Consider the following 27,786-nt stretch of genomic DNA (forward strand, 5'->3'; position numbering starts at 1 on the left):
ACACTCTACAATCAGCTATAGATTGGTCTAAGTAGACCCTCTCAAGTGTTGAAATCAACAGCACTAGAGACTCACACTCATTTTCCCTCAACCCTCTTCTAAAGCCAAAATCCCAAGAGATCCCTGATTCTGAAAGCACACCAAAACTAGCAAAAGGTTTGTTTTTATAGTTTGATAAAGAGTAGAGGTCTGGGAAATTGAACATAAGAGGCACATCCCCAACCCAAAGGTCTTCCCAGAATAAAACTTTGTTGCCACAACCAACATCAAACCTGATAAATTGAAGAAAAGTTGGATATACCTCAAAGATTGCCTTCCAAGGAGAGGATGAAGCTGCATTGGGGGCCAATTTTGCACCCCAGCCATTATCTGCATCACCATGTAGGCTTTTAATGACCCTGTGCCACAACCTTTCTTCCTCACAAGGGAATCTCCATAGCCATTTCCCTAGGAGGGCCTTGTTTCTCTTTATTAGGTTCCCTATACCTAATCCACCCTGGTCCTTAGGGTAACAAACTTGCTCCCATTTCACTAAATGATCTTTCTTTTCTTCACCTGGCTCCCACAAAAAGTCCCTCATAATCTTCTCCAATTTCCTAGCTATTTTCACCGGGATCTTAAAGGTGGAAAGCAAATAAGTGGGAAGGTTTGCAAGGGTTGATTTTATCAAGGTGATTCTTCCCCCCAAGGAAATATAATTTCTCTTCCGCATTGCCAACTTCTTCATGAACCTCTCTATCATCGGTTTCCAGAAGCTTTCAGCTTTTGGATTCCCACCCAAGGGCATTCCTAAGTATTCCAAAGGCCAATTTTTCACTTCACAACCTAGTAGATTAGCCATGGCTTGGATATCCCCCCCTTCAATGTGGATTCCAGCTACACAGTTTTTTCCCCAATTGACTTTCAATTTGAAGGCCTACTGAAATTCATCCACCAATCTTTTTAGATTCCTTAAACTGGCTTCATCACAGCTTTCACAAAAAATAATTATGTCATCAGCAAATTCCAAATGAGACACCACCACTTCTAATCTACCCATTCTCCAACCTTTAAACTGGTTTTCTTGATCAGCTTTGGTGATTTGTCTACTCAAAACCTCAGCCACAAAGGTGAATAAGAATGGAGATAAGGGGTCACCCTGTCTTAGTCCCCTTTTAGCCTGGAAGAAATCCTTTGCTACCCCATTCATTAGAATAGAAAAATGTGCTGAGCTAATACATTCTTTAATCCACATCCTCCATCTTTCACCTAGCTCCATCTTTTCCATGAAATTCAACAGAAAGGACCAATCCACCATATCATAAGCTTTTTCAAGGTCCAATTTACAAATCAAACCTTTATCACCTTGTTTTCTCTTAGCTGCCACACACTCATTTGCCACTAAAATTTGATCCACAATTTGTCTCCCCTCTACAAAAGCTCCTTGGTTCTGAGAGATAATATAGGGCAGTATAGTCTTCAACCTACCAGCCAGGACTTTAGCAATGATTTATACAAGCTACCCACAAGACTTATCGGTCTGTAATCCTTAGGGGTTTTGGCCTCCTTTTTTGGCACTAAAGCAACAAAAGTTGCATTTGCTCCAGGCGATAATTTCCCTTCTTGATAGAACTCCACAAATACATCCATTAATTCATCTTTCAAAATTTCCCAACAATCCTGATAGAAAGCCATTGAAAATCCATCTGGCCCCGGTGCTTTAGAACTATCTATCATCGAGAATATTGCTTCGTGTATCTCCTCAATAGTGAAGGCTCTTTCTAGGAGGTTAACTTCGAATTCTGGCACTCTATCCCACTATAAATCTCCCAATTCTGCCATGTTTTCATCAGAGGATGCTAGGATTGACATAAAGTGATCCACAAAGCATCTTTTGCAGTTATCACTCTTCCATCCACCTCTATACTGGAAATTTGGTTTTTCTGTCTTCTCCCATTTGCTAGAGAGTGGAAAAAATTGGTATTTCCATCCCCTTCCAAAAGCCATTTACATCTAGATTTTTGCCTCCAAGAAATCTCTTCTTTTCTTAGAATCTCTTCCAATTGCACTTTTAAGTTCCATCTTTCTATTCTATCCTCCACCCCACAATCTTTCTTGGCCTCCTTTTGGTCCACTTCCTCTATTTTCCTGGCTAAATCCTCCTTTATGACCTCAATTTTTCCAAATTCCTCTTTGTTCCACTCCTTGACCTTTTCCTTCAATCTTTTCAATTTCTTAGAGAATCTCACCACTTTGTTTCTAGCCCTAATCCCATCTTCTGACCACCATTCTTTTACCCTTTGCAAAAAGTTTGGAACTTCTAGCCACATGTTTTCAAATCTAAAAGGTGTGGGGCCACCAATAAGATTTTCTTGGTAAAGGCTTAAAGGGCAATGATCAGAAGTCACTCTAGGTAGGGCTTTTAGTGTCAAAGTGCCCCACAGCTCTTCCCAATCAATGGAGTACAGGAATCTATCCAGTTTTGAGCACACTTGATTTTCTTGGAGATTTGACCAGGTGAAAGAGGCTTGTAACAAGGTAGGCTCTTTTAGTTCTAGGGACTCAATTAGGGAATTGAAGTGTTTCATGCTAGATGTTAAGGGTTGGTTGGGGTTGTTTGTCTCATTTGTATATCTTATTACATTGAAATCCCCACCCAAACACCATAGACCCTCCCATATGCCTCTGACTGCGGCTATCTCTTCCCAGAATGAGTTCCTCTCTCTATATGAATTCGGCCCATACACGTTAGTCAAGACCCACTCCCTTCCATCATTCATCCTCTTGGCTTTTATTGATACTGAGTACTGACCTATTAGTTCCTCCTGACAGTCAATTTCCTCATTCTTCCACATTGTAAGGATTCCACCCGAGCCACCCCACGACGGGGCAAAAGACCAACTTAGACCCCTGCAACTCCAGATACTTCTTATCCATCTTTTGTCCAAGTCCGAAAGCTTTGTCTCCTGTAACATGACTATAACCGGTCTCTCCTTTCTTATCACATTCCTGATGACTCTCCTTTCCTTTGCACTTCCTAAACCCCTTACATTCCAGCAAAGCACTTTCATTTCACTCTTTTTTCCCCGACCCTAATTCAATCCCAAATCCTATTATCCTCTTTTCTTCTCCCTTTTCCTATTTACAGTCTTCTCATAGGACACACCACAGGCTAGCCTTTCCACCTCCTTCATTCTTCTTTCTTTTTTTATCATCTTTTACCCCCTTTCTAAGATAGACCTTTCCTTTGGTGAACTTCCTTTTGGCTTCTTTTTGTTCCTCTCCTTTTACTTTGGGTATCTCTCTACAGCCTTCTTCTCCCTCATCCAAACGGCAGTCTTCCTTTTCCTTCTCTTGGGTACTTGCAATAACTTCATTTCCCCCCCTCATCCTTTTCCAAAACCATCACATTAAACAATTTCTCCTCATTGTCTTTTCCACCATCCCCTCCTTTTTCTATTGCACATGGGTCATTATCTGCCACCGGTGACATTTTAACAGCTGGAACTGCAAAATCCAAAGGCTGAAGATTACTACAAGGATCAAAATCAAATGAGTTTTGATAGAAAAGTTGAGGCGAAGAAAGAACTAGATTGAGAGGAAGGGGGGAAGAGACTCCCTGATCTTGAATTTGGATTTCATCGATTCCTCCAAAGACAAAACCAGATGGTTCAAGTTCAGGTACAGTGTCCACCTGTGCAGCTGGGGGGAGTTGTTCCTCAAGTGGTTCCAAAGTCGGTTTGCTATGGAAACCCGTCTCCACAAAATTGCCACCCTATCTTTGCTCTTGATTTGTATCCATTTTCTTCTCTCTCTAAGAATCACTTGTAGGCCTTCCACTTTCCACAGTAAGGTTACCAGCCCCTGAATCCTATATCTCCAGAATCTCCGTACCAGCATCTTCAGAGAAGAGCAGTTCAGTTCCGAAAGCTTCAGAGTCTAAAAGTTTGCAGGTCTTTGTCGAATTGATGCTACCAATACCTGACAACAGATCACCCTCGTCTTCTTCCACGTCTCTTAACGCCTCCCAATCTGAGTCATCTTCAGAGTCTCCTTGTGGGACCCTATTGTAGCGAGGGTTTGGCTTCTCAGGCGTCATGGAGTTTTCTTCAGTCGTCGGCCTCCAATGCAGCTTCAACCCAGTCGCCGATGTCTTTCCCGCAGCCGGAGGAAGAGGAGGGGAGGGTTTTCTGATCATCGTTCCTGTTTGGGGATGATTCGAGCGGATAGGCACTCCATGGAACGATGATAGACCACAATCATCGTCCCCCATCGACGCAAGGGAGCATTGCGCATGACTTTTAAAAGGGTCACGTGACCCAACTTGAAAGACCTGGCCCAGATTAGACTTTCGGATCGGGTTATGTAGACCCGGGTCGGACTTTTTAATTGATTTTGTAAATTGAGCGCGAGGTGGCCCTTTTTTCGATTGCAGCACCTCAGCATAGGATTTCTTTTGGGCCGTTGGATCCCATTCGCATTTTTTCAAAAAATCTCCCTTAGATGGCCAAGCAGTCTCCTTAATCTATTGCCCGAATTTTCTATTTCCGTAAACGCCTTGTCAACTTGACCTTTTGGACGTTCCACCCAGCTCTCACCACATGGCCTCCAACAGTCCACGCCATCATCTTCTTCTACCTCCACTGTACCACAGCCTTGCTTTGACTTCCGACGCCAACCACACCTTTCTCCAACAGTCATCCGCGAAGATGTCCAGGCTTCTTGGGATTTTTTCCAATCTTCCACCTGCAACTTTAATCTTTGCCGTTTGAAGGTTTTGCATGCAAAAACCTTCCAAGACCCCACCACAAGCCACTGCTATCTTATGGAATATGTGCTCTTGCCAGAGGTTGAAGGGTAAACCCAGAATCTTGATAACTATGGTCTTCTGCGATATATTCAGTTCGTTACAGGAGGGCGACCAATTTTCCACTGCAATCTGGCCAAGTTTGGTTTCAAGGGTTCTGCTCACAGTCTAAAGTTCGGCCATGTCAAGTATTGCCTTATTCTTTTCAAATGGGATGAGGGTGATTTTCTCTTTTGGCTGAAGCGTCTCCAGTAAGATTTGCAATACTTCTTCCCAATCCTTAACATCTGCTTTCACTTTCACAACTTTCCTCTTAAACCAGTCCCCATTCCTTCCATCCCATATTATTTTTGAACTCGTTATCTGTCGAAAGTACTGTTATAGGAGTAATCTTTTTAGTTTGCTTTTGCTGGTTTGCTTTCCCAGTTTGGCTCTCACTCACCTCCCCAGATTTTTGTTCTTTCCTCATAGTTTGCTCTTAAGTATTTGAGAACTCCCATTTTTTCTGGTTGAAATCATCAAGTGCACCTGCGACCATCTTCCACCCCTATTTAGCTTGTCCCTCTAGAAGGCATATTAGTTGTTTTCTCCCTTTGCCACAGAGCAGACTCTAGGGGTCTCATTGGAGGCTAGAGGGTTGGAAGGGAGGACATCCCACTCACTCACTTACAGTTTGCTGATGATACGATCCTGTTTTGTGAATGAGGTAAGTGAGCTTCATCAGGAATCTAAAACTTGTGATCCATCTATTTGAGCAAATGTCAAAAAAAAACTTTGGGAAGAGTTGTGTAGTGGGTGTGAATCTGGAGGAGAGAGAGATTAGAGAGAGTGCAGAAGTACTTGGGTGTGAAGTCTCAGGGTGGCCGTTGAGTTATCTAGGGTTGCCCCTAGGTGATACTCCTAAGAGAGAGAGCTTTTAGAATCCAGTGGTGGAAAGATTTGAAAAAAGACTTATCCCTTGGAAAAAGAATTACCTCTCTGTGGGTGGTAGGATTACACTGATCAAGGCCACGTTAGCAAACATACCCATTTACTTCCTTTCAGTGTTTAAGATTCCAAGGAAGGTTTGTAGTGGCTGGAGAGGTTGATGAGAGATTTCCTTTGGGAGCTAGGAGGGGAGAAGAGGGACCATAGAGTTAGCTAGAAGGTGGTGACTAGGAGTAAAAATTTTGGGGGTTTGGGGCTTGGGGCTTGGGAATATTGGGAAAAGGAACTTGGCCCTTTTGGGGAAGTGGTTATGGAGGTTTCCTTTGGAAAGGGAGAAGCTATGGGCTAGAATAGTGGCAAGCATACATGGGTTGGAGCAAAATGGATGGGATGCTGGAATCAGAGCAAGGACCACAAGCACTTCACCTTGGAAAGCCATTCATGATCTGCTTCCAGTTTTCTCCCCTCTTGTCAAATATGATTTGAATTCAGGTAATTCCATAAAATTCTGGGAACAAATTTGGGCGGGGGATGCTCCTCTTAAGGACCAGTTTCCTTCTTTGCATGCTCTTTTTGATCTTAAACATGAGCCAATTTCTTCTTTCATCGCGCATTCCTCTTCCAATTCGAGGTTTGGGTGGAACCTGGGTCTGAGGAGGGCTGTGAGGGATTCAGACCTTGATAGTATTTCGAGTCTCCTTGAACTTCTTGATAATGTGTTTGTTGAAGATTAATTAGTTTTATGATGTTTTTTTGAGTAGATGTTTTATGTTAGTTGTTAGATAGGAGGTGGGGATCACAGTAGTTATGTGAGTCCAAATTTTATAATGTTTTTTGATTGTTATATATGTTGTTTTATGTTTTGCCGCCCTATAAGGGCAGAGTTGTCTTTGTACTGTTCTTCTTCTCTTCTTCTCCTTCTCTCTTCCTTCTCTCTTCAAGAAACTACTTTCTTTCATATTTTTTTAATTCAGCAGATTTCTACTTGGTATCAGAGCATCGGCTAGGGTTTCTTAAAGCATTCTCATGCAGTCCTAGATCAGCCGATTGCATGAAGTAGTAAAGGGCTGATCGATCTGCTATAGATTGCCCAGTTCTTGGAGTTTTTGGTGGGATCTAGACATCAAGAAGGTGATCTATTGTTCGGCATCAAAATCGGGAAGAACTAGAGTACGAGGAAGAGTCCCAGAAAAGTTGGACTCTTTGTTTTTGATCTGATCTTGGGCGCCCAGGTATTGTTAGTTTTCTTTTGATTTTGTGAAGAGGGCGGTTTGGTTTCTAAAATTTTCTAGGCCTCTCGGAGTGATCAATTCACTTTTCTCTCTGTTGGGAGGCGTGGGGAGGAAAAAGATTTCCCTCCATCTAGGGTTTTCTTCTTCCAGAAGGGTTGGTTTCTGCGTGTGTGGTATTAAATTATTTTTTGAAGGTCTCCAATCTATTTTTTCTTACTGTTGAACTATTTGAAGTAAAATGGAGAGTTGGAATACCGAGATAAAATCTACTGGTACTGTGGGATTGGGTGTTGGAGGTAGTAGTGATATTTTTTGGTCTGGGATCATTACTACAGTAAAACTTGATGGTACAAATTATTTGGAGTGGGCACAATCAGTTAAGATGGCTATTGGTGCCCGTGGAAAATTAGGGTATCTCACTAGGGAGGAGAAAAAACCTAATACCGACTCTTCCCGATGGGTGCAAGAGAATAAAAAGGTAATGTCCTAACTGTGTAATTCTATGGTACCTCATATTGCAAAAAATTTCCTATGAGCTAATACTGCTAAGGAGATTTGGGATGGAGTGACTGAAACCTAATCTCATAAGCAAAATGAAGCCAGAGCCTATCAGTTAAGAAATAAGGTGATAAGTATGAAACAGGGAGAAAACCTCTTGTTGTGTATTTCTCCATGCTGAAAACCCTATGGCAGGAAATAGATCACTTAGAAATTGTGGTATGGGAAAGTGTAAATGATGCAACAACTTATCACAAACTGGTAGAGAGGAATAGGGTTTTTGAGTTCTTGGCAGGGCTAAACCCTGAATTTGACATTGCTAAGTAGCATATTCTTTCTAGGGAGGGTGTGACACTTCCCCTAGAAAGAAGATGATTGAGAGTGGTCGTGAGGTGAATGGAGTCTACCTTCTGGATGAGATTCCGAGACATCAGGGCCATCATGTTAGCAGCAGCAGTAGTAGTGGGTCAGAGTCAGTAAACCAGATTATGCTTTGACACAATCGCTTGGGACATCTTTCTTTTAGTTATTTGAAATGTCTTTTTCCAAACTTGTTTGAGTCTGTTCAATTATCTACTTTGGCATGTGAGAGTTGTCAGTTAGGAAGAAGTACCTCTGCTTTTAATATTGTTCACACTGATGTATGGGGCCATATCAAATCCCTTCCATGATAGGATTCCGTTACTTTCTCTTGTTTGTGGATGATTATACACGATATTCTTGGATATATTTGATGAGATCACGTGATGAGTTCCTAACTTAGTACGACAATTCCACCAGATGGTTCTCACACAATTTGGAGTGAGAACTAAGGCTTTTAGATCAGATAATGCCAGAGAGTACTTTGAGAACGACCTAACCACGTATCTCTTAGAACATGGTGTAGTTCATCAGAGCAGTTGTGCATATACACCACAACAGAATGGAGTTGTTGAGAGGAAAAACAGACACATTGTGGAGGTGGCAAGGAGTCTTATGGTGTGTGCTTCAGTTCCTATGCAGTTCTGGGGAGATGTAGTTCTTACAGCCGTACATGTGATTAACCGTGTTCCTTCACAGACTTTGGGGTTTAAGGTTCCATTTAGCCTTCTTTTTCCAGATGGAGAGATATTTCATATACCTCCGAGGGTTTTTGGCTGTATTTCTTTTGTTCACATTCTTGGCCCTCATCGCATGAAATTGGATCCTAAGGCCAAGAAATGTGTTTTTCTTGGGCATGCTCAGAACCAAAAGAGGGCCCCAGTGTTGAGGAGCAGATTGTCACTATGGATGTTACCTTTTTTGAATCCACATTCTTCTTCTCGAATAGTTCTCCTTAGGGGGAGAGTTTTGGGGAGGAGAACTCATAATCTGTTCTTCTTCCTGTTTCTGTGGTGCCACCATCAGTTCAGCCACCACCTGCAGCATCAGTTCAGCCAGCACCTGCACCTCCAATTTCATTACCTGAGCCACTACGGGCAGCCTCACAGCAATATCAGCGCCGGCAGATGATGGTTGACTCCACACATCCTTGACCCACACCACTCTCTGTCAGTCTTTTTGAAACTCCAAATTCGGCAGATACAGTTCTAGGTATTCCTCTTGAACCTGAGCATGTTATGTTTTCGGATGATAATGTTTCTGTCCCTAACACCATTGTTGCAGCTGATCCCACTGACCTTGATCTTCCCATTGCACTTCGTAAGGGGAAGAGAAAGTGTACAACCCACTGCATTTCACACCATCTTTCCTACAGTGCCTTATCACCCTCCTACCGTGCTTTTCTTTCTTCCCTGGATCTGTGTCTATACTCAGGAATGTTACTGAGGCTCTCTCCAAACATGAGTGGAAAATAACCATGCAAGATGAGATGGATGCTTTGGTCAAAAAACCAAACTTAGGAAATAGTTGATCTCCCCCCAAACAAGGAGACAGTCGGATGTCGATGGGTATTCACAGTGAAGTATAAGGCTAATGGTAAGATAGAGAGGTACAAGGCAAGGTTGGTAGCAAAAGAATATACTCAGACCTATGGTGTTGATTATCTGGAAACCTTTGCACCAGTAGCTAAGATGAGTTCAGTTCGTATCATTTTATCTCTAGCAGCCACCTATTCATGGCCCTTGTTCCAGCTTGATGTCAAAAATGCTTTCCTCAATGGTGACTTACAGGAGGAGGTATATATGGACATTTCAACAAGCTTTTATGAAAATGTTGGTAAAGGAAAGGTGTGCAAACTTAGAAAATCTTTGTATGGACTGAAACAGTCACCTAGGGCTTGGTTTGACAAGTTCGAAGGGACACTCATCCGTTTTGGATACACACAGACACAGTCTGATCACACCCTCTTTGTGAAGAGGAGAGATGTTTTGGTGTCAATTCTGATTGTGTATGTGGATGATATAGTGGTGATAGGAAATGATTTGGAGATTGATGATCTCAAAAAATCATTGCAGCAAGAATTTGAGATCAAAGATCTTGGTGAGCTCAAATACTTCTTAAGGATTGAAATAGCAAAATCCAAGCATGGGATCTTCATTTCACAAAGAAAGTATGTACTTGACCTACTGCGAGAGACTGGGAAGCTGGGGACCAAACCAGCAGACACTCCTATTGATCCAAATCACAGAATTAATGGTGTGGATGGTGAATTGGTAAAGGATGTGGGGAGATATCAAAGAATGGTGGGCCGACTGTTGTATTTGTGTATGACACGACCAGATATTTCTTATGTTGTCAGTGTTGTGAGTCAGTACATGCATGCACCTCGGGTTCAGCACTGGGAAGCTGTTGAGAGAATACTTGCATATCTAAAAAAGCACCCTAGCAGAGGCATTCTTTTCTCAAATCATGAGAATCTAAAGCTAGAACCCTATACAGATGCAGACTGGGCAGGATGCTTAGATGACAGGAGGTCTATATCAAGAGTGTGTACCTTTGTAGGTGGAAACTTGATCTCTTGGAAGAGTAAGAAGCAAGAGGTTGTAGCAAGGTCAAGTGCAGAGGCTGAGTATAGATCCATGGCTCATGGTGTCTCAGAACTTCTTTGGGTTAGATCTCTTTTGCGTGAGATTGGGGTGAAAGCAAAGGAACCTATGATGTTATATTGTGACAATCAGGCTGCAATCAATATAGCCCACAATCCAATTCAACATGATAGGACAAAACACATTGAAGTTGATACACTTTATAAGAGAAAGGGTAACAACCGGAGAAATTTGTTTGCCTTATGTCTCTTCAGAATTGCAATTGGCTGATGTTCTCACTAAAGCGGTGGCAAGGAACAAGCTTGAACATGATCTACGCAAGTTGGGAATGTGTGACATTTACTCCCAACTTGAGGGGGAGTGTTGAAGATTAATTAGTTTTATGATGCTTTTATGAGTAGATGTTTTATGTTAGTTGTTAGATAGGAGGTGGGGACCACAGTAGTTATGTGAGTCCAAATTTTATTATGTTTTTTGAGTTATATATGCTGTTTTATGTTTTGCCACCCTATAAGGGCATAGTTTGTCTTTGTACTGTTCTATTATTTTAGTATAAATAATAAGTGAAGGGGGCGGCCAGATTATTGCTCTCTTTTCTTTCAACTTCTCTTCTTCTCTTCTTCTCCTTCTCTCTTCCTTCTCTCTTCAAGAAACTACTTTCTTTCATATTTTTTTAATTCAGTAGATTTCTATTGTGTTTTTGACCCTTCAAATGAGACTCTAGAATTTGGACCCCTACCCCCACGGGCTCTTTTTCCTGTGCTTCCTTCTTCAAAGTCCCTTGCCAGCCCACCAATCCTGCAACCTCCCCTTTCCCAGTTAATGAGGTTTGGTGCAGACCAATTCCTCCTAGGGTGGGTGGTTTTTGTTGGGAAGTCTATTTGGAAAGATTCAACACTAAGGATTTGCTCCAAAAGAAAAGACTCAATACTTGCTTGTCACCTCACTGGTGTGTTCTTTGCAAAGCGGATGGGGAGATTGGTTTTCACTTACTAGTGTCTTGCCAATTTGTGAAGTCAATTTGGGAGTGGCCTTTTTCTTTCTTTGGGTGCAGGTGGAACCCTCCATCAGACTTGCAAAGCCCTTTTTCCCCTTCTTTTTTTAGGTGGCACATGAAAAGGGGAAGGACTACGTGGAGAGGGCTGAGGGCTGTAGTATGCTGGTCATTATGGGAAGAAAGAAATTCTAGGATCTTCTCAGAAAAGGAGGGAGGGGATGAAGAATTTATGGTTGTGATCCATATAAGGGTTGTACAGTGGCTGAAATCACTAGAGCTATTTACAGACTACACAGTGGAAGACATGTTGAGAAAGTGGGGTGAGATTGCAAATTGCACACAGATCAAACCAATAATAAGGGTGTCTTGGACTCCCCCACCTGCTGGCTTCTTAAAATTAAATTTTGATGGGAGCTGTAGGGGGAATCCTAGACAATTAGGGATTGGAGGTGTTTTTAGGGATGAGAACGGGATCATCTCTGCCCTGTTCTCAGGCTCAATTGGTGTGGGGGGTTCCCTTAGAGCTGATATCTTGGTAATTATGGAAGGAGTTCAGAAAGCCAAGGAGATGAATGTTAGAAGACTCTTAATTGAAGGTGACTCGGAGGTGGTGATAGGGTGGCTGATTAAAGGCAACTGTGGCTTATGGAACTACAGAAATGAGAAGAGGAAATTCAGGTGGCTGGTGTGGGGGATGGAAATCAGGATGGGCTGGGTTAAGTGATCAGCTAATTCTTTAGCTAATGGGTTAGCTAAACAAGGGATAGAAAGGGAAGCAATGTTTTGGGCTATGTTGTAACTTAACTGTTTCTTTTTTCCTTTTCCCTCTTTGGAGGGTTTAAGTTGTATTCGGAAGATAAGAGTGTTTGTCTTCCATGCTGTAATTAGTTTGATGTTTCAATGAATTTAATGAATCTGTTATTGATCCAAAAAAAAAGACAGTAGCAGAGATCGTCTTCCACATCAAATTCCCTTTCTTACTTAGACCTTTTGTACTCCAGCTGCAGAGATGCTCCTTAACCGACCTAGGCACGACCCAACTGATACCCATTGCTTTGAGAAAATGCATCCAAACCTGAGAAGAGAACAGACAGTGAAGACAGATGATCTGTAGATTCTGTAGCAGACCCACAAAGACAACAAGCTAAATCCAGAATTTGAATGCCCCGCCTCAAAAGATTGGATTTGGAAAGGCATTTGTCAAGGGCCATCATCCAAACCAGAAAATTGGATTTAGAAGGACTTGTAGGATTCCATATCTGTGTGGCTGGAAAATCAGTAGGCCCCAAACTGCATAACTTAGAAGCCAAGGAGTTCACAGAAAAAGCACCACCCGGATTCCATTTCCAGCACCATTTATCATCCAGGAGCAAGTTTATCTTCTGCTTTTGAAGAAGAACCATCAGCTCCAAAATCTCTTCCAACTCCCAATCAAACAGATTCTTCCTAAAGAGGGGAGTCCAGGACACAGAATCTTCATGCAGACAAAAGTACTCAGCCACAGATGCATCTTGGTTAACAGCACACCGAAAAAGGAGAGGGAAAGAGACAGCTAGAGGGCCATCATCCAAACACTAAGTATCCTTCCAAAACTTTGTTCTATCCCCTTTGCCAACTTTACTGAAATCCCTTCCCAGAAGATAAAATAATTCTTCATGATACCTTTCCAAAGAGAGTTGCCCCAATTTGGAGGATGATCCCTAGTTCTCCAATTGCCCCACTCCACCCCATACTCCTCAGCAATAAGGGATCTCCACCAAGCACTTCTCTCAGCCAAGAATCTCCAAATCCATTTATACAAAAGGGCAGTATTAAAATTCAACTTCCTTATTCCTAAGCCACCTTCAGCCTTAGGAAGACAAACTTGGTCCCAATTGACTAGATGAATCCTGTTCTCCTCATCCGAACCCCTCCATAGAAAGTTCCTTTGAAGCTGCTCCAATCTTTTGGCTACTCTATTTGGGATAGGGAAAAGAGAAAGAAAATAAGTGGGCAAATTTGAAAGGGTACTTTTAATCAAGGTCACCCTTCCCCCAAAAGAGAGGTATTTAGCCTTCCAAGATGATAATTGTTAAGATGTGCCGAATAGGGGTAGTTTAGTCTTCTTCTGTTTATTAAGTAACTTGCTTATGTGGCAGTATTATTAGAGTTATTCTGCCCCACACTTAAGGGCATTTCTGTCTTTGTAAACATTATTAGAATCTAATATAGATTAAGGGGGTCGACTGGATGGGTTAACCATCAGATTTTCGACTGACCCTTCTTCTTCTTCTTCTTCTCCTCTTCCTGTTCGGACTACTATAGCAGCAGTCGAAACATGGTATCAGAGCCATGCTCCTGACCTACGTCAGTTGGTAAAGCACCTCAGCATTGTTCGTGACTCTTCACCTTCGTTTCTGGTCAGTCGATGGAGAGAACTGGTTCGCCCTAGGTCAGAAACATTACAGCTTGTCTCTCTACTGCGCATAACCTTCTTCAACAAGGAAAGTGACTTCAGCAGTGAATGGTTGATTGATATTCTCAAAGGAAGGTCGGTTCTCTCTTCTTCTAGTGTCACTTATATTTCTGGGTAGAAACCCTACAAGAAGCTGTTAGTATTGAGTAGAACCTAGAGAACTAGGTTCATTGTTTCCCTAGGAAGGGTTGTGTGTGCAGTAGCCGAATGGTGTAGGGCTGCTGTAAGTTGTTGAATGGTGTTAGGGCTGCTGTAAGTGGCCGAGTGGTGTAAGGTAGAATGCAGTTGTGGTTGTGTAATGCCCTCTTAAATGTGTTAAACAAGTCTGAACTGGGTGCAGCAGATTTGACTGTGTTGTGGTGCTTGAGTGGTTGTAAGAGGGCCTCTACTTGTGATTAGTGAATGGTAAACTGATGCTTATGTGGGACGTAAGTGTGGGAAGTCAGCAGTAGTGTGAATAAGAACAAGTGTGTGCTTCCACTGTGGTGTTTTGAGGCTACAATAGGTGCTGAAATATCAAACTGTGAACAACATCAATCAGCTTGTAGCTGAGAAGTAAAGTTAGAGACAACTGTGAAAGAGTACAATGGTAGCAATAGGAGATGGCTACAATGATCAGAAACTTAGTGTAGTAATTTCCTCCGACTATCTAGGGGTACAAATGACCTCAATTAAGCTAAATGGGGAGAAGCCACCGGTTGACTCTCCAGGGTTTGATGATTGGGAACAAGAAGATGCTCAAATCATGACTTGGCTGTGGGATAGTATGGAACCCAAAATCAGTGCCAACTTCATGTTCCTTGATACAGCTAAGGATATATGGGAACATGCTAAGAAGCTATATTCTGGACAAGATAACACAACAAGAGTACATCAGCTATCAGGAGTACTTTGATTTACAACAAGGAACCAAAACACTAGAAGAGTACTATGCCTGCATGAAGAATATAAGGAATGAACTCAATGTCTATCATCCCCTTACTCCAAATATTCAAGGTCAGCAACAGCAAAGGGAGCAACTAGATGTTACAAGATTTTTAGTGGGGCTGAAGTCGGAATATGAACCAGTTAAAGCTCAAAAATTGGGGGGCTCTACTCTTCCTACACTTGAGGAAGTATTCTCAAGACTTCGTAGAATTTCTTTGGGCCAGACAGAGAACTCCACACAGTATGATAGATCAGCACTTGTGACAGCTAGAGGTGGTGGACATAGTACAGGAGGGGGAGGTCATTCCAGAGGGGGCCGTGGCAATTCCATGATTGGACGGGGTGGCCGTGACTCAGAGGTCGGCCGTAGCAAAGAAAAAAATAACTCTACAAGGAAGTGTACTCATTGTGGTAGGGATGGACACACAATGAATTTTTGTTATGACCTACATGGCCCTCCCTCTAAATGGGCTAATCATGCTGTAGCAGGCGAGGTTGCTATTAGTGACAGTAAACTGGCAGACCGAACACCTCCCACTTCTACATCTACTTCTGGGAGGAAGATGGTGAGTGTTCCGCGTGATGAGTATGAACGGTTCCTTCAAACTACTTCACAGCATACCACTGCCACATATGCCCAATCAGGTATTGCTTGCATGTCATCTAAAACTCCTTCCCGGATTATTGACTCTGGAGCCTCAGATCATATGACCGGGACTCCAAGTGTGTTCTTTTCTCTTTCTGAAACCTCCACATCACAAACTGTTACACTTGCCAATGGGTCCTCATCTCCCATCTGTGGTGTTGGTAATGTTGACTTGGCTTCTGTCCCCTTATCATTTGTTTTATATGTACCTAAGTTTCCATTCAATCTTATGTCTATTAGTAAAATAACCAAAGCTCTTAACTGTTTTGTTACCTTCTTTCCTTCCACTTGTGTTTTTTAGGATCTCAAGACGGGGAAAAAGATTGGTGGGGGGCATGAAGCTGGTGGATTGTATTACCTTGACGGCGGTGCATCTTCAATTGCACTTCAGACTTCCCTTACTCCTCTACAATGGCATTGTCGACTGGGACATCCATCTCTCAAGGTTCTCAAGATGTTGGTTCCATCATTGAATCAGTTGTCAGTTTTACAATGTGAGTCATGTCAGTTTGGTAAACATCGTCGTGTGTCCTTCAGTCCAAGAGTTGAGAGTCGTATGTTGAGTCCTTTTTCTTTGGTTCATTCAAATGTTTGGGGTCCAATCAAAATAGAGTCTTATAATGGGTACACGTATTTTGTCTCCTTTATTGATGATTGTTCAAGAATGACATGGATTTACTTAATGAAAGAAATAAGTGAATTATTTTCCATTTTTCAAAAATTCCATGCTGAAATACGCACACAATTTGGTGTTCCAATCAAAGTTCTCCGTTCAAATAATGGTCGTGAATACTTTCTTACTGCATTTCAATAGTATTTAGAACAGCATGGCATTATTGATCAGACCTCGTGTGCTTTCACCCCTCAACAAAATGGGGTGGCTAAACGAAAGAATCGTCATTTTCTTGAAATTGCTCGGTCTATGATTCACCACATGAGTGTTCCTAAACGTTTTTGGAGTGATGTTGTACTCACTGCATGTTATCTCATTAATTGGATGCCCTCTTTTATTCTTCATGGTCGATCCCCCTTCTCCATCTTGTTTCCCACTTTATCTCCGTTTCCATTAACTCCTCGTGTCTTTGGTTGTGTGTGCTTTGTTCATAATCTGAGTCCTGGAATAGACAAGATCGATGCACGCTCAATTAAATGTGTCTTCCTTGGCTACCCTCGGACTCAAAAAGGGTACAAGTGTTATAATCCCATTGCCCGAAAGTGCTATGTCTGCCCTGATCACCTTTTTTGAGTCTGTCCCCTTCTTCTCCAGTCATGAAGCACCCTTATCCTCACCCTTACCTCCTCTTCCTCTTCCTGTCAGTGATTCAGTTCCAGAGGCTGTTGTTGGAGTAGACTCATCTCCTCATCCAGTGCAGGTCACCACTGAACGACCACCGATCCGACAAGTGTATACACGTCGAACGACACCGGCCCCTCCTCCTGCTTCTACCTCATCTGCGGATCCTCTCATGGCTCCTATTGCTGAACCTTCAGATCTTAACCTACCCATTGCCTTACGGAAAGGTAAACGTAGTTCTACACTCCATCCCATTTCCAATTTTGTTTCATTATCTCGTCTTTCTACCTCACATCGCCAGTTTGTTTCACTTTTGTCTTCTATTTCCATACCTAACAATGTTCAAGAAGCTCTTAGTTCACCTGGATGGCGGCGGGCAATGGAGGAGGAACTTTCTGCTCTTCAACATACTCAAACGTGGGAACTTACTACTCTCCCACCTGGTAAGCATGTTGTGGGTTGTAAATGGGTGTATACTGTGAAATACTTGCCAGATGGTAGTGTGGAGCATCTGAAGGCCAGACTTGTTGCTAAAGGTTACTCACAGTTGTATGGTGTGGACTACATGGAGACATTCTCTCCGGTGGCTAAAATTGGTTCCGTTTATGTCCTAATTTCCTTAGCAGTTATGTATGATTGGCCTCTCCTTCAACTTGACATAAAGAATGCCTTCCTCCATGGTGATCTAGTGGAGGAGGTATATACGGAGCAACCACCTGGGTTTGTTGCTCAGGGGGAGGGTGGTAAGGTGTGCAAGCTGAAGAAAGCAATTTATGGGTTGAAGCAATCTCCACGTGCTTGGTTTGGGAAGTTCAGCGAAGTGGTGAAGAGTTTCGGAATGAAGCAATGCCAGGTTGATCACTCAGTGTTCAGCTATGACTCAGAAGCTGGGAAGATTTTATTAGTGGTCTATGTGAATGATATTGTCATCACTGGTAGTGATAAATTGGGGATTGGCAAACTAAAGGTATTTCTGCAAAATCACTTTCAAACAAAGGACCTTGGAACATTAAAGTATTTCTTCGAAATAGAGGTTGCCAGGTCAAAACAAGGTGTGAATCTGTGCCAAACGAAATATGTCCTTGATCTATTGGAAGAAACAGGATTGTTAGGTGCAAAACTGGCTGAAACCCCTATGAAACCAAATGTTAAGTTGAGCAGTGATACAGGAGAAGTATTTGAAGATCCTGGAAGGTATAGACGACTAGTGGGAAAGCTAAACTATCTGACTATCATGAGATCCGACATCTCCTTTGCAGTCAGTGTGGTGAGCCAATTCATGCAAAACCCTTGTATACCTCACTGGGATGCAGTCCTTAGAATTGTGAGGTATCTGAAATGAGCTCCAAGCCATGGGCTATTGTATAAACCAGGAGGAAAACTTGAAGTAGTTGGGTATACAGATGCAGACTGGGCAGGCTCAGTGAGTGACAGAAGATCTACTATAGGGCTATTGCACATTTCTGGGAGGAAATCTTGTGACATGGAAGAGTAAAAAGCAGACGGTTGTAGCCAGAAGCAGTGTTGAAGCCGAATATAGGGCCATGGCTCACACTAACTGTGAATTAGTGTGGCTGAGGAATCTCCTACAAGAAATTGGGTTTCACATGGACAAACCTATGAAATTGTACTGTGACAACCAAGCTGCACTCCATATCTCATCCAATCCTGTCTTTCATGAGAGAACAAAGCACATAGAGGTTGATTGCCACTTTGTGAGAGAGAAGGTTCATGCCGGAGAGATAAATACAAAACATGTGGGCTCCAATGACCAGTGGACAGATTTGTTTACAAAAGTTCTAAGCTCAAGGAAAGTGAACTATCTATGTAACAAGCTGGGATTATATGACATATATTCTCCAGCTTGAGGGGGAGTGTTAAGATGTGCCGAATAGGGGTAGTTTAGTCTTCTTCTGTTTATTAAGTCACTTGCTTATGTGGCAGTATTATTAGAGTTACTCTGCCCCACACTTAAGTAAGGGCATTTCTGTCTTTGTAAACACTATTAGAATCTAATATAGATTAAGGGGGTCGACTGGATGGGTTAACCATCAGATTTTCGACTGACCCTTCTTCTTCTTCTTCTTCTTCTTCTTCTTCTTCTCTTCCTATTCGGACTACTGTAGCAGCAGTCGAAACAATAATTTCCTCTCCAACCTTTCAATGACTGGATCCCAAATCAAGGAAAACCAGTTTGCCCCCAAAGGCAAGCCCAAATATTTCAAAGGGAGAAATTCAGTCTTACAAGCCAAAACCTCAGCACACTCCTCTAAGTTGCATACTTGCCCCACTGGAATGATTTGGCTTTTGTTCATGTTAACTTTAAGCCCAGAAACCACCTCCAACTAGGTTAAGATTCCAAGAATAAGATCCAACTGAGTAGGAGAAGTGTCCATAAAATACAAAGTATCATCTGCAAACTGGAGAATATTGACATTTTCCCCCTTCGGAGAGATAGCAAAACCTTCCCAACTGCCAGCATCAGCTGCCTTCTTACAAAACAGGGTAAGGATTTCCATAACACAAATGAAGAGCAAAGGGGAAAGGGGATCACCCTGCCTCAGCCCCCTTGAACTCTCAAAAAATCCCACTGACTGACCATTAATCAAAACTGAGAATTTAGGAGAAGTTGTACAAACTTGTATCCAGTTTCTCCATTTCTGCCCAAAATTCATATGCTGCAACACCAAATCAATACATCTCCATTTAACATGATCATAGGCCTTCTCAATGTCCAGTTTACAGATTAAACCTGGAACACCCTCTCTTCTTCTTGAGTGAATTAGTTCATTTGCAATGAGGACCAAGTCAAGCATCTGCCTCCCCAGGACAAAGGCACTTTGATTGCATGAAATAATACTTCCTAACACCCCTTTCATTCTCTCAGCAAGGACTTTGGCCAGAATCTTATAAAAACTGTGTAGGAGACTAATTGGCCTAAAATCTTTGACATTAACAGCCCCTTCAATTTTTGGGAAGAGAGTGATAAAAGTAGTATTTAGGCTTCTTTGAAAAGAGGCATTAGCATGAAAAGCCTGAAAGACATTCACAAGATCTTGCTTCACAATATCCCAGCATTTAACATAGAAAAGGTTGGTAAGACCATCCGGCCCAGGCGATTTATCATCTGCCAACATGGTAATAGCAGCTTTAATTTCCTCCTCCGTGAAAGGCCTCTCAATGAATGATTTCTGATCTCCACTCAACTCCTTAAATGGAAGATTTCTGGGAAAAGGTCTGAAAGTCCAAGTTTCTGTGTATAGCTTTTTATAAAAATTAGTTGCCACCACCTTCATTTCAGCATCAAACTCCCTCACACTTCCTTCCCACTCCAGCTTACTGATAGAAGAGACTCTCATTCTGGCATTTGCCATTTTATGAAAAAAATGGGTGTTTTTGTCCCCCTCTTTCAGCCACATCACTTTATCCCTCTGCCTCCACTTAATTTCATCTTCCACTGCCAATTTGTTATACATTAGCTTTGCTTGGGATCTCTTAAGTCTGCTTTCCTCAGTAAGAGGGCCAACCTCTTCTGCTGAATCAATTTCCTCAATAATACTCAATAGAGCTCTCTTTTCTGTTTCTGTCTTCAAGTTATTTTCCTTCTTCCAGATTTTAATTTTTCTTTAATTGCACCAAGTTTTCTTGCCAAAATGAAAGAACAAGTACCTTCCACCTGCAACTCTCTCCACACAGCCGTCAACAAGTGAATGAAACTCACGTCTTCAAACCAGGATTTCTCCATCTTGAACGGGGCTTTGACTTTGTCTCGAAAGCTACAAACCAACTGAATTGGACAGTGATCAGAAACTGGTCTAGGGAGAGTAATCTGCCTAAAATCAGGAAATAGCTCCTCCCAGTTTGGAGAGACCAAGAACCTATCCAATCTCACTAAAGTAGGAGTTTCTTGGTTATTCGTCCAAGTAAAACGACTACCCTGAAGAGGGAGATCCATCAGCTCAAATCTGTTAATAAAATCGGCAAACTGAAGCATCTCTCTTGATCTCCTACCTCTGGTATTTTTTTCCTCAGCGGATAAAATAATGTTAAAATCACCTCCAATAACCCAAGGGAAAGACATATTACCCCTCACCTCGGTCAATTCCTCTCAAAACTCATCCCGGCAACTCCTATCTGTAGGGCCATAGACATTTGTAACCTGACAAACCTTATCATTAGGAAATTTCAGAACCAATGAAACTGAAAATTTTCCTACATGAGAGGAGATAAGACTGCAGACAGAAGGATCCCAAAGAGTCAACAAACCCCCTGCACTGCCCAAGCCATTTTTGCTTTCCATCTGACCTCACCCTCCCCCCAAATACTTCTAACAGTAGCAGCATCCATATACTCCAGTTTGGTTTCTTGAAGGAATAATATCTTCGAACCAGATTTCTTCAGAGACGCACACACCTCTACACGTCTTCTTCCCGAGCACAAACCCCTGACGTTCCACGATAATATTTTTAAGTCCATCTGAGTCACAAGAGCAGAACAGAAGCAGCATCCCCTCACTGCTAACAGCCTTATTGTTAAGACCCCAAGTCAACCTCATCATCTCCCTACTCCTCTTTGAATTAGCTCCCCCTTTCTTAGCCGCTAACTTCCCAATCTCCAAAAGAACTCTATGTTCAATCCCCTCCAGGAGCTTAATTGTTTCATCCTTCATCCCCTCCATTGAAACTCCAAGAAACTTGCCCAACCCCAGAAGTTTTGATGAGACCCAAGAAGAAGACGCAGAGATATTAGACTGCATACCTTCCTAGAGCAACAAGTTGGGAGTCTTTCCTTTGAAATTTTTCATCTGGTCTGGGCTTCCATTTGCCTTTCGAGTCTCACCTTCTCTTCCCCTCCCCACCTGAACACTCTTCTGGAGAGGATCCTCGCCCCTATCTTCAAACAGATCAATGGAATCCACCACCACAATAGGCTCAACTTCAACAATGTTCTCTTCCATCCTCGCCAATGCCAGGTCATGCACTTCCAGACCTGTGTCCTCCATCAACGGAGAAGATAGCGAGCTCAATGGGTTGAGAGGCTGACAAAAGACTTCTCCTATTGACAAGTAACAACATGGACCTGTGTCCTCCCACCTAATTGAACCATACTATAATTCAATCTCTGATATTACAAGTAACAACATGGACTAAACAATGGAGTAGGATCTCTTATTGACAATAAGCAACTTGGTCTTCAACCATGAGAACAGCATGAATCATCCCTGGACAGGGCGTATGCTGCAAACTAATAAAGAGTGATTGAGTTTGGTTGACATAACTAGGTAAAAAATGTTAAATTGATATGACATTTCATTTTATTCAAGTAACTGGGGATGGACCTTCAATACAAACAGAATTTCACTTATTATTTCAATGACTGAAAGTGACAATTACCAAAGAATTTGCAAACCTGGAATCTGAAGGTGACTCCAAACTCCAAAGTGGTGATAGGCTGGATAAGGGAGGGACTCTCTAGTCTTTGGCTGCACCACCATGCCATTAGAGAGTCAAAGTTTCTCACATCTAGGCTGAATACCTCATTCAATTGGGTTCACAGGCCCAAAATAAGTTGCTAATTCTGTCATAATCTTTTGCTCACCTACATGACATTCACCCTAGCTTTCTAGTCTATATAAGAGTCAATATGTTTAAATTGTACTTATTCTTTCCACTAGAGCTTCAGCTTTGCCTTATGAGGTTACAGTTATAAGCTTCAAGGGTTGTTGGAGTTGCTAAACCTGCACATTGATTTCTACCATCTGGCATATGGCTTTTTGGACCAGATTTGGCCCCTGCTAGCATGTAATAAGCTTGTACCCCTAGACATAACTGTGCCTGTGCAGACCAGACTTGGTGGTGGATGCTAGATAGCTATTTGATTGGGATAGCTATGAACTCAACCAGAATTTGTACAATTTGTTTTTAATGGAAAATGAACCCAAGGATGAAGATATGAGGAGCCAAACACAAAATTCAGTGCACATTGTAAGAATACAGGATGGTTCTTTCAGTTGGGACCTAGATGCAGTGCAGCTGCCCCAACACTGAGAGGTGCTTCTGAATAATTAGCCTATGCAGCTTTCCCAGCTTCTACATGTCCAAACACAACAGAAGTTTATTTATTCTGATTAATTAGCCTTACTTCCGGTTGCTTGCTTCTGATTAATCCTATAGGCACACTATCTCATCATGTGAGATATCAAGTTCTTATGGTTTTTGTATGTCTAATAATGCTGCAGGTGGTCTTTTGGTATGGTGAGAGACAGTTTGGAAGCTTGATTTTAAGTTTACAATGACATAGGATCTGTTATACCAAGTGAAGGGATGCAGTTGAATGAAGCCAAAGTTTTGGTGCTCAATAAGTTGTTAACTTGGAAAGGTTCAACTCTTGTGGCTTACTTTAAAGAAAAAGAGCAAATTGATGTGTATCACACACTGGTGCATTCTTTGTAAGGCTAATGGTGAGACATGCTATCATTTATTAATCTCCTACCCCTTTGTTCTATCTATTTGGGTTTGATTTCTCTCACTGTTTGGCTGTAGGTGGATTTCTCCGCCGGATATAGAAAGCTTGTTTGGTTCCTTTTTAGTCAGGTGGCCAAGGAAGAGGGGTCGGATTCTATGGAGATGCACTCGAGTGGCTATTTGCTAGACTATATGGGAAGAAAGGAATATGAGAATATTCTTGGAAAAAAGTGAGAAGCAACGAAGCTTTAATTGAAGTTATTACTAACAGAGTTGTGCAGTGGATGAATCCTCTGCAAATCTTTGAGGTTGTTTCTACAGATGCTTTACTTAGAAATTGAAAGTAAGTGGCTGACTCAGCCCCCTCTATGACTGAAGTCGGGCCTATTCGGTCTCTCCAGCTGCAGGTCTTACTAAGTTGAATTTTGACAGTAGTAGTGAAGGTAACCCAGGCCCGTCAGGTATTTATTGGAGGTGTTTTCAGAAATGAAGGAAAAGTTGTTGCACTATTCTCAGGTCCAATTGGTACAGGCAGATCTCTTAGGGATGAGATTATCGCTGTTGTAGAAGGAACACAAAGGGCAAAAGAACTCAATATCAGTACACTGATTGTTGAAAAAAGGAGGTTCAATTGGCTCACTCAGAATATGGAAGTGAGTTTTCAGTGGGTGAAGAAAAGTGCTAACTCCTTTGCTGATTGTACTTGATAAACAAAGGGGGTAACTTGTTCTGGGCTGTACTGTAAACTTGTGTATTTATTGGGGAGGACTAGGAGAGTTTATCCCTCCTTCCTCTCTTGTACCATCTAATTTGTTCTTAATGAAATTGTTTTGTTGTTGATCAAAAAAAAAAAAAAACGATACCAGAGTTCAGCTAAGAACAGAGAGTAATGATGAGGAATTGCAACTTATAGCATTTTGTCATTTTTATACATTTATTCTTAGACCTGAAGCAACTTATGTAGGGCTGTCAATGGGTCAGGTCTACCCGATAGAACCAAAGTGACCGAACCAATTATGTTGGTTCTGGTTCAGAGTTCTATCCCGTTGGGTCGGCTCTGGTTCTTTATTGTGTGTCCCGATTATTATCGGTTTGGGACCGGTCTTAGCTGTCCCGAACCGATTAAATATCATAACATCTATGATGTTAATGGTATTTTACGTAATAACAATTATAGTAGATGTCTAAAATTGTCCATCTAGTAGAAGTACTTTAATGAAATCTTATGCACCCCTAAACCCTTTCGTTTTTCACTCTTTCTATTATTGACTACTAGTTCTAAACCCTAACTATTCTCATCTCATCTGCCGCCCACTAAGGGAGACACCTACACCAAAACCAAAAACCAGTCAGAAAACTTTGAGATGTTGCAGTTGTAGGCGATAAGGCTCAAGACCAGATCTCCTTGTTGGGAAGTGTAGTGATGGCTATGCAGAGAATGCAAGAATAGAAAGAACAGCAGCAGCAAGTAACCACTAACCAGTGATTTTTCTTCTTGAACGGCAGCAGGAAATGACCATCTCATCTGAGCTATGGTTTTTTTCTTCTTGAATCCCCACTATATTTTGTTTTATATCGGTTGTTTTTTCTTCTTGAATGGCAGAAACATGTTGCAGTAGCAGGAAGCACTTTGAGCTGTGTTTTCTTTCTCTATGTGATTCTATTTTTATTTTTTGTTTCTTTTGGTACATGGGGATGCTTGATGGCCCAATAATAGAGGGTTATCATTGCCTCTTTGCCTTAGCTCCTATTAACAACTCTGCCAAGTATTTTCTACATTCGATTTGATTCCAGCAGCCATAAGGGCAGATTCAATTGCAGACTTGCAGCTTTACCTCTTAATCTTTGAAGGAAAACCCTCTGAATTGTTCTTATCGGGCCAGACCCAATTATCCTGATTAATAATCGGTTCAGTTCTAGGTCCCAAACTATTGTTCCGATAGGGCCTGGTTCAGGACCAGACAACCTAATTTCTTGTTGGTTCGGAACGGTTTCATCCTGTCCCGAACCATTGACAGCCCTAAACATCCTGATTGCAAGATATTAATTTTTAGTTTGATCTGAATTCAATTTGGTTTATTTTTAGCTTTCTTTAATTTTTCTTTATGATATTAATTAGGGTCTGTATGGTGGATACAGAGAGTCATGTCAATGAACAATTAATTATACCAGAGTTTTTCTTCATTTTTATATATTTTTTGTGGAGTTTCTAATGTACTGCTTTTTTTATATTTCCTGGATTTTTTATGTTAATTTCGAATGTTTCATTCAGTTTGGATAGTTTAGATTTGGTTTGTACTGGATTCAGATTGGATTGGGTCCGGTCCATTTGTAAATGGACACATGTTGGATTGGATTGGATAGGACCAAATCTGGTCCAATTGACAGCCCTAAATACAATCAGTCACCAAACACCAAAACAATAACAAACTTCACCAGAAGTACTGATCAAAAACTCCTTGATATTACCAAGAATAGATAGCACTAAAATAGAACGCAATACTTCTTAGAATGGTCTTCATTTGATTCTGGAAATTAATATATATACATGTGCATGTGACATACATGTATGTATAGATCAGTATTTTAAAAGGCGTGTGCCTCCAGGCAAGGCGCTCCCAAAACGCCCTGGGGCATACGCCAGAGGCATTGACACCTCTGAGGCATATGCCTCATGTGCTTTTTTCATGAGGCATGCTAGAGGCGTACGCCCCATGCACATCTTACTTATATAAAAAGACAGAAAAAAAAAAGAAAAAAGAAAAAAAAAAAGGAAAGGAAAGAAAAGAAAAGAAAAGGAAAAGGAAAAGAAAAGAAAGGGAAGGGAAAGAAAAAGAAAGAGAAGAAAAAAAAAGAGAAAAGGAAAGGGAAGAGAAGAAAAGATAAGGGGAAAGCAAGTGGTTTGACAAGACCCTCCCTTTCAACTAATGTTATGCATCTTTATTCTTCTTAATATAAAATATTTTTATTAAAAATAAAGAAAGAATGAGATCCCCCCTTCCTCTTCATCCTCCTCCCCTTCCTCCTCCTAACCCCCCTCCTCTTAAGGTTACGCCTCCTTGTGTTCAGGAGGCTTACGCCTCTTGTGTTCTGAACTACGCCTCACACCTCCGCATTTTTAAACATTGGTATAGATAGATAATGGATTGGACTTTACTGGCCTAGCAACACATTTTGTTCTCGCCAAATATTACCAATCCAAAAACTTCAGATCTGTTTTTTTCTGGAATTTCAGAAAACACATCTCTTTAGGCAATCATACTTGAGCAGAAAAAATTCAAAAAAAAATCTGTAAGAAGGCCCCTAATAATAAGGTAATTCAGATGTTGATAGTCTGATTAGTCAGTTTCCTTAATCCTGAAGGGATGAGAGATCCATCCTATGGACGCCCAAAGATTGCGGAATAAGGGGCGAATTTCAAAAATTTTATCTCTCCCTTCAACTGGGAATCGTATTCCCTATTTAGAAAATCATATTTTCAAGGATCAATCTTGAACCATAAACTGAACCAGATCTGAACCAAAAGGAGTGGGAGAGGATTATACCTGATACGGAGAAATACTATCTCCCAATGGAGGTGTTCACGCCCAAGGAAGGATCCAAAATCTGCTCCCACTGAAGATGGCGCAGTGAAGGATGGAGCAAAATCAGCAATGTTCTTCAAAAGAACTTGACCCTTCGCAAGAATCAACTGGACGGCTTGTGAGTACAGCTCCAATCAATCTTTTCCCAAAAGATTGAAATCAAGATCCAATCTTCATTGCTCCCAAGAACTGGAGATCGAACTGAAGGAATGGCAATGGCAGGAAGGTGGCGACAGAAGAGAATTCGCAGTATGCAGGAAATCTCTTAATCTCTCTTTCTTAAAGAGAAGAATGCTATTGATGTTATTGTGTTTTTTTAAGGCTGCCGCCCCCTTCCCCTTTTATAATCTTAAAGGGTTCAGCTCCTAATCAGATTAGGAGTTGCTAATCCAAATCATATTTGGGTTAGAAGTCCCTTAGTGATAAGGGATAATCCTTATCTTATCTGCAGATCAGATCAGCTGTCTCCTAATCTAATTAGGAGGTTTCCAGATCTAAATCTTATTTAGATCTTGGACTCTCTGAGTGGATAGGGTCTAAGCCCAATCCTTTTAGCTGACCCACTTCAGAATTCGCCCCCTTTAAATGACTGATCAAATCAGCCCAGTTCGAAATGGGCTTAAGGCCCATTTAAGGTTATGTACTCAAAAACCTTCCAAATTGCTGCCCAGTTGAGCTTCCTTGTATGGCGTGGGACCCAAGCATTGATCTACACATCAGCCACATGGGTTCAGCCCAGCCTTTGTTACAAGGCCTGGCCGAATGCACTGCTGAAGACAGTGTACCCCCTGAAACCCATCAAATGAGCTCTATGGGCCCAACGCTTACACTAAGTGGTCCCTGGGCCAAGCCACCTTGTAACACCCAGGGACTGTGGGCAGATGCAAGATTAGCCCATCAGGCATTATCCTCAATGGTCTTACACTTAACCTCTCAGCCCATAATGATCATACACTGCCCGACAAGAGAGAACCTCTCCCTCGGCTGCAAGGAACAGTGTTGCACTCTCC

At 41.8% G+C, this 27,786-nt stretch overlaps 2 protein-coding genes and 1 long non-coding RNA gene across 7 annotated transcripts in view; 1 reads left to right on the forward strand and 2 right to left on the reverse strand.

Moving 5' to 3' along the window:
* The window catches only part of LOC104609862 (MraZ), a 127,170-nt gene that overhangs the window by 52,378 nt on the left and 47,006 nt on the right, over positions 1-27,786 (reverse strand). The window lies entirely within an intron of this gene.
* Positions 394-4,250, reverse strand: LOC109114273 (uncharacterized). Its single transcript, XM_088895919.1, has 2 exons — positions 3,674-4,250; positions 394-3,486 (listed from the first exon to the last, which is right to left on the reverse strand). The coding sequence occupies exon 2, from the start codon at positions 3,048-3,050 to the stop codon at positions 1,839-1,841; it is 1,212 nt and encodes a 403-aa protein (XP_088752045.1). The 5' UTR covers positions 3,051-3,486; positions 3,674-4,250; the 3' UTR covers positions 394-1,838.
* Positions 4,525-27,419, forward strand: LOC104609861 (uncharacterized). 2 transcript variants are annotated; one of them, XR_737337.3, is made up of 3 exons: positions 4,525-5,492; positions 22,967-23,188; positions 23,271-27,419. It is a non-coding gene; the product is annotated as an uncharacterized LOC104609861 (long non-coding RNA). The 2 variants fall into 2 exon arrangements; XR_737336.3 differs by having other exon boundaries at positions 4,528-5,037; positions 23,271-27,418.

This window comes from Nelumbo nucifera, chromosome 1 (assembly GCF_055504915.1).
Source record: "Nelumbo nucifera cultivar China Antique chromosome 1, China Antique-T2T, whole genome shotgun sequence".
In the NCBI taxonomy this organism is placed as follows: Eukaryota; Viridiplantae; Streptophyta; class Magnoliopsida; order Proteales; family Nelumbonaceae; genus Nelumbo; species Nelumbo nucifera.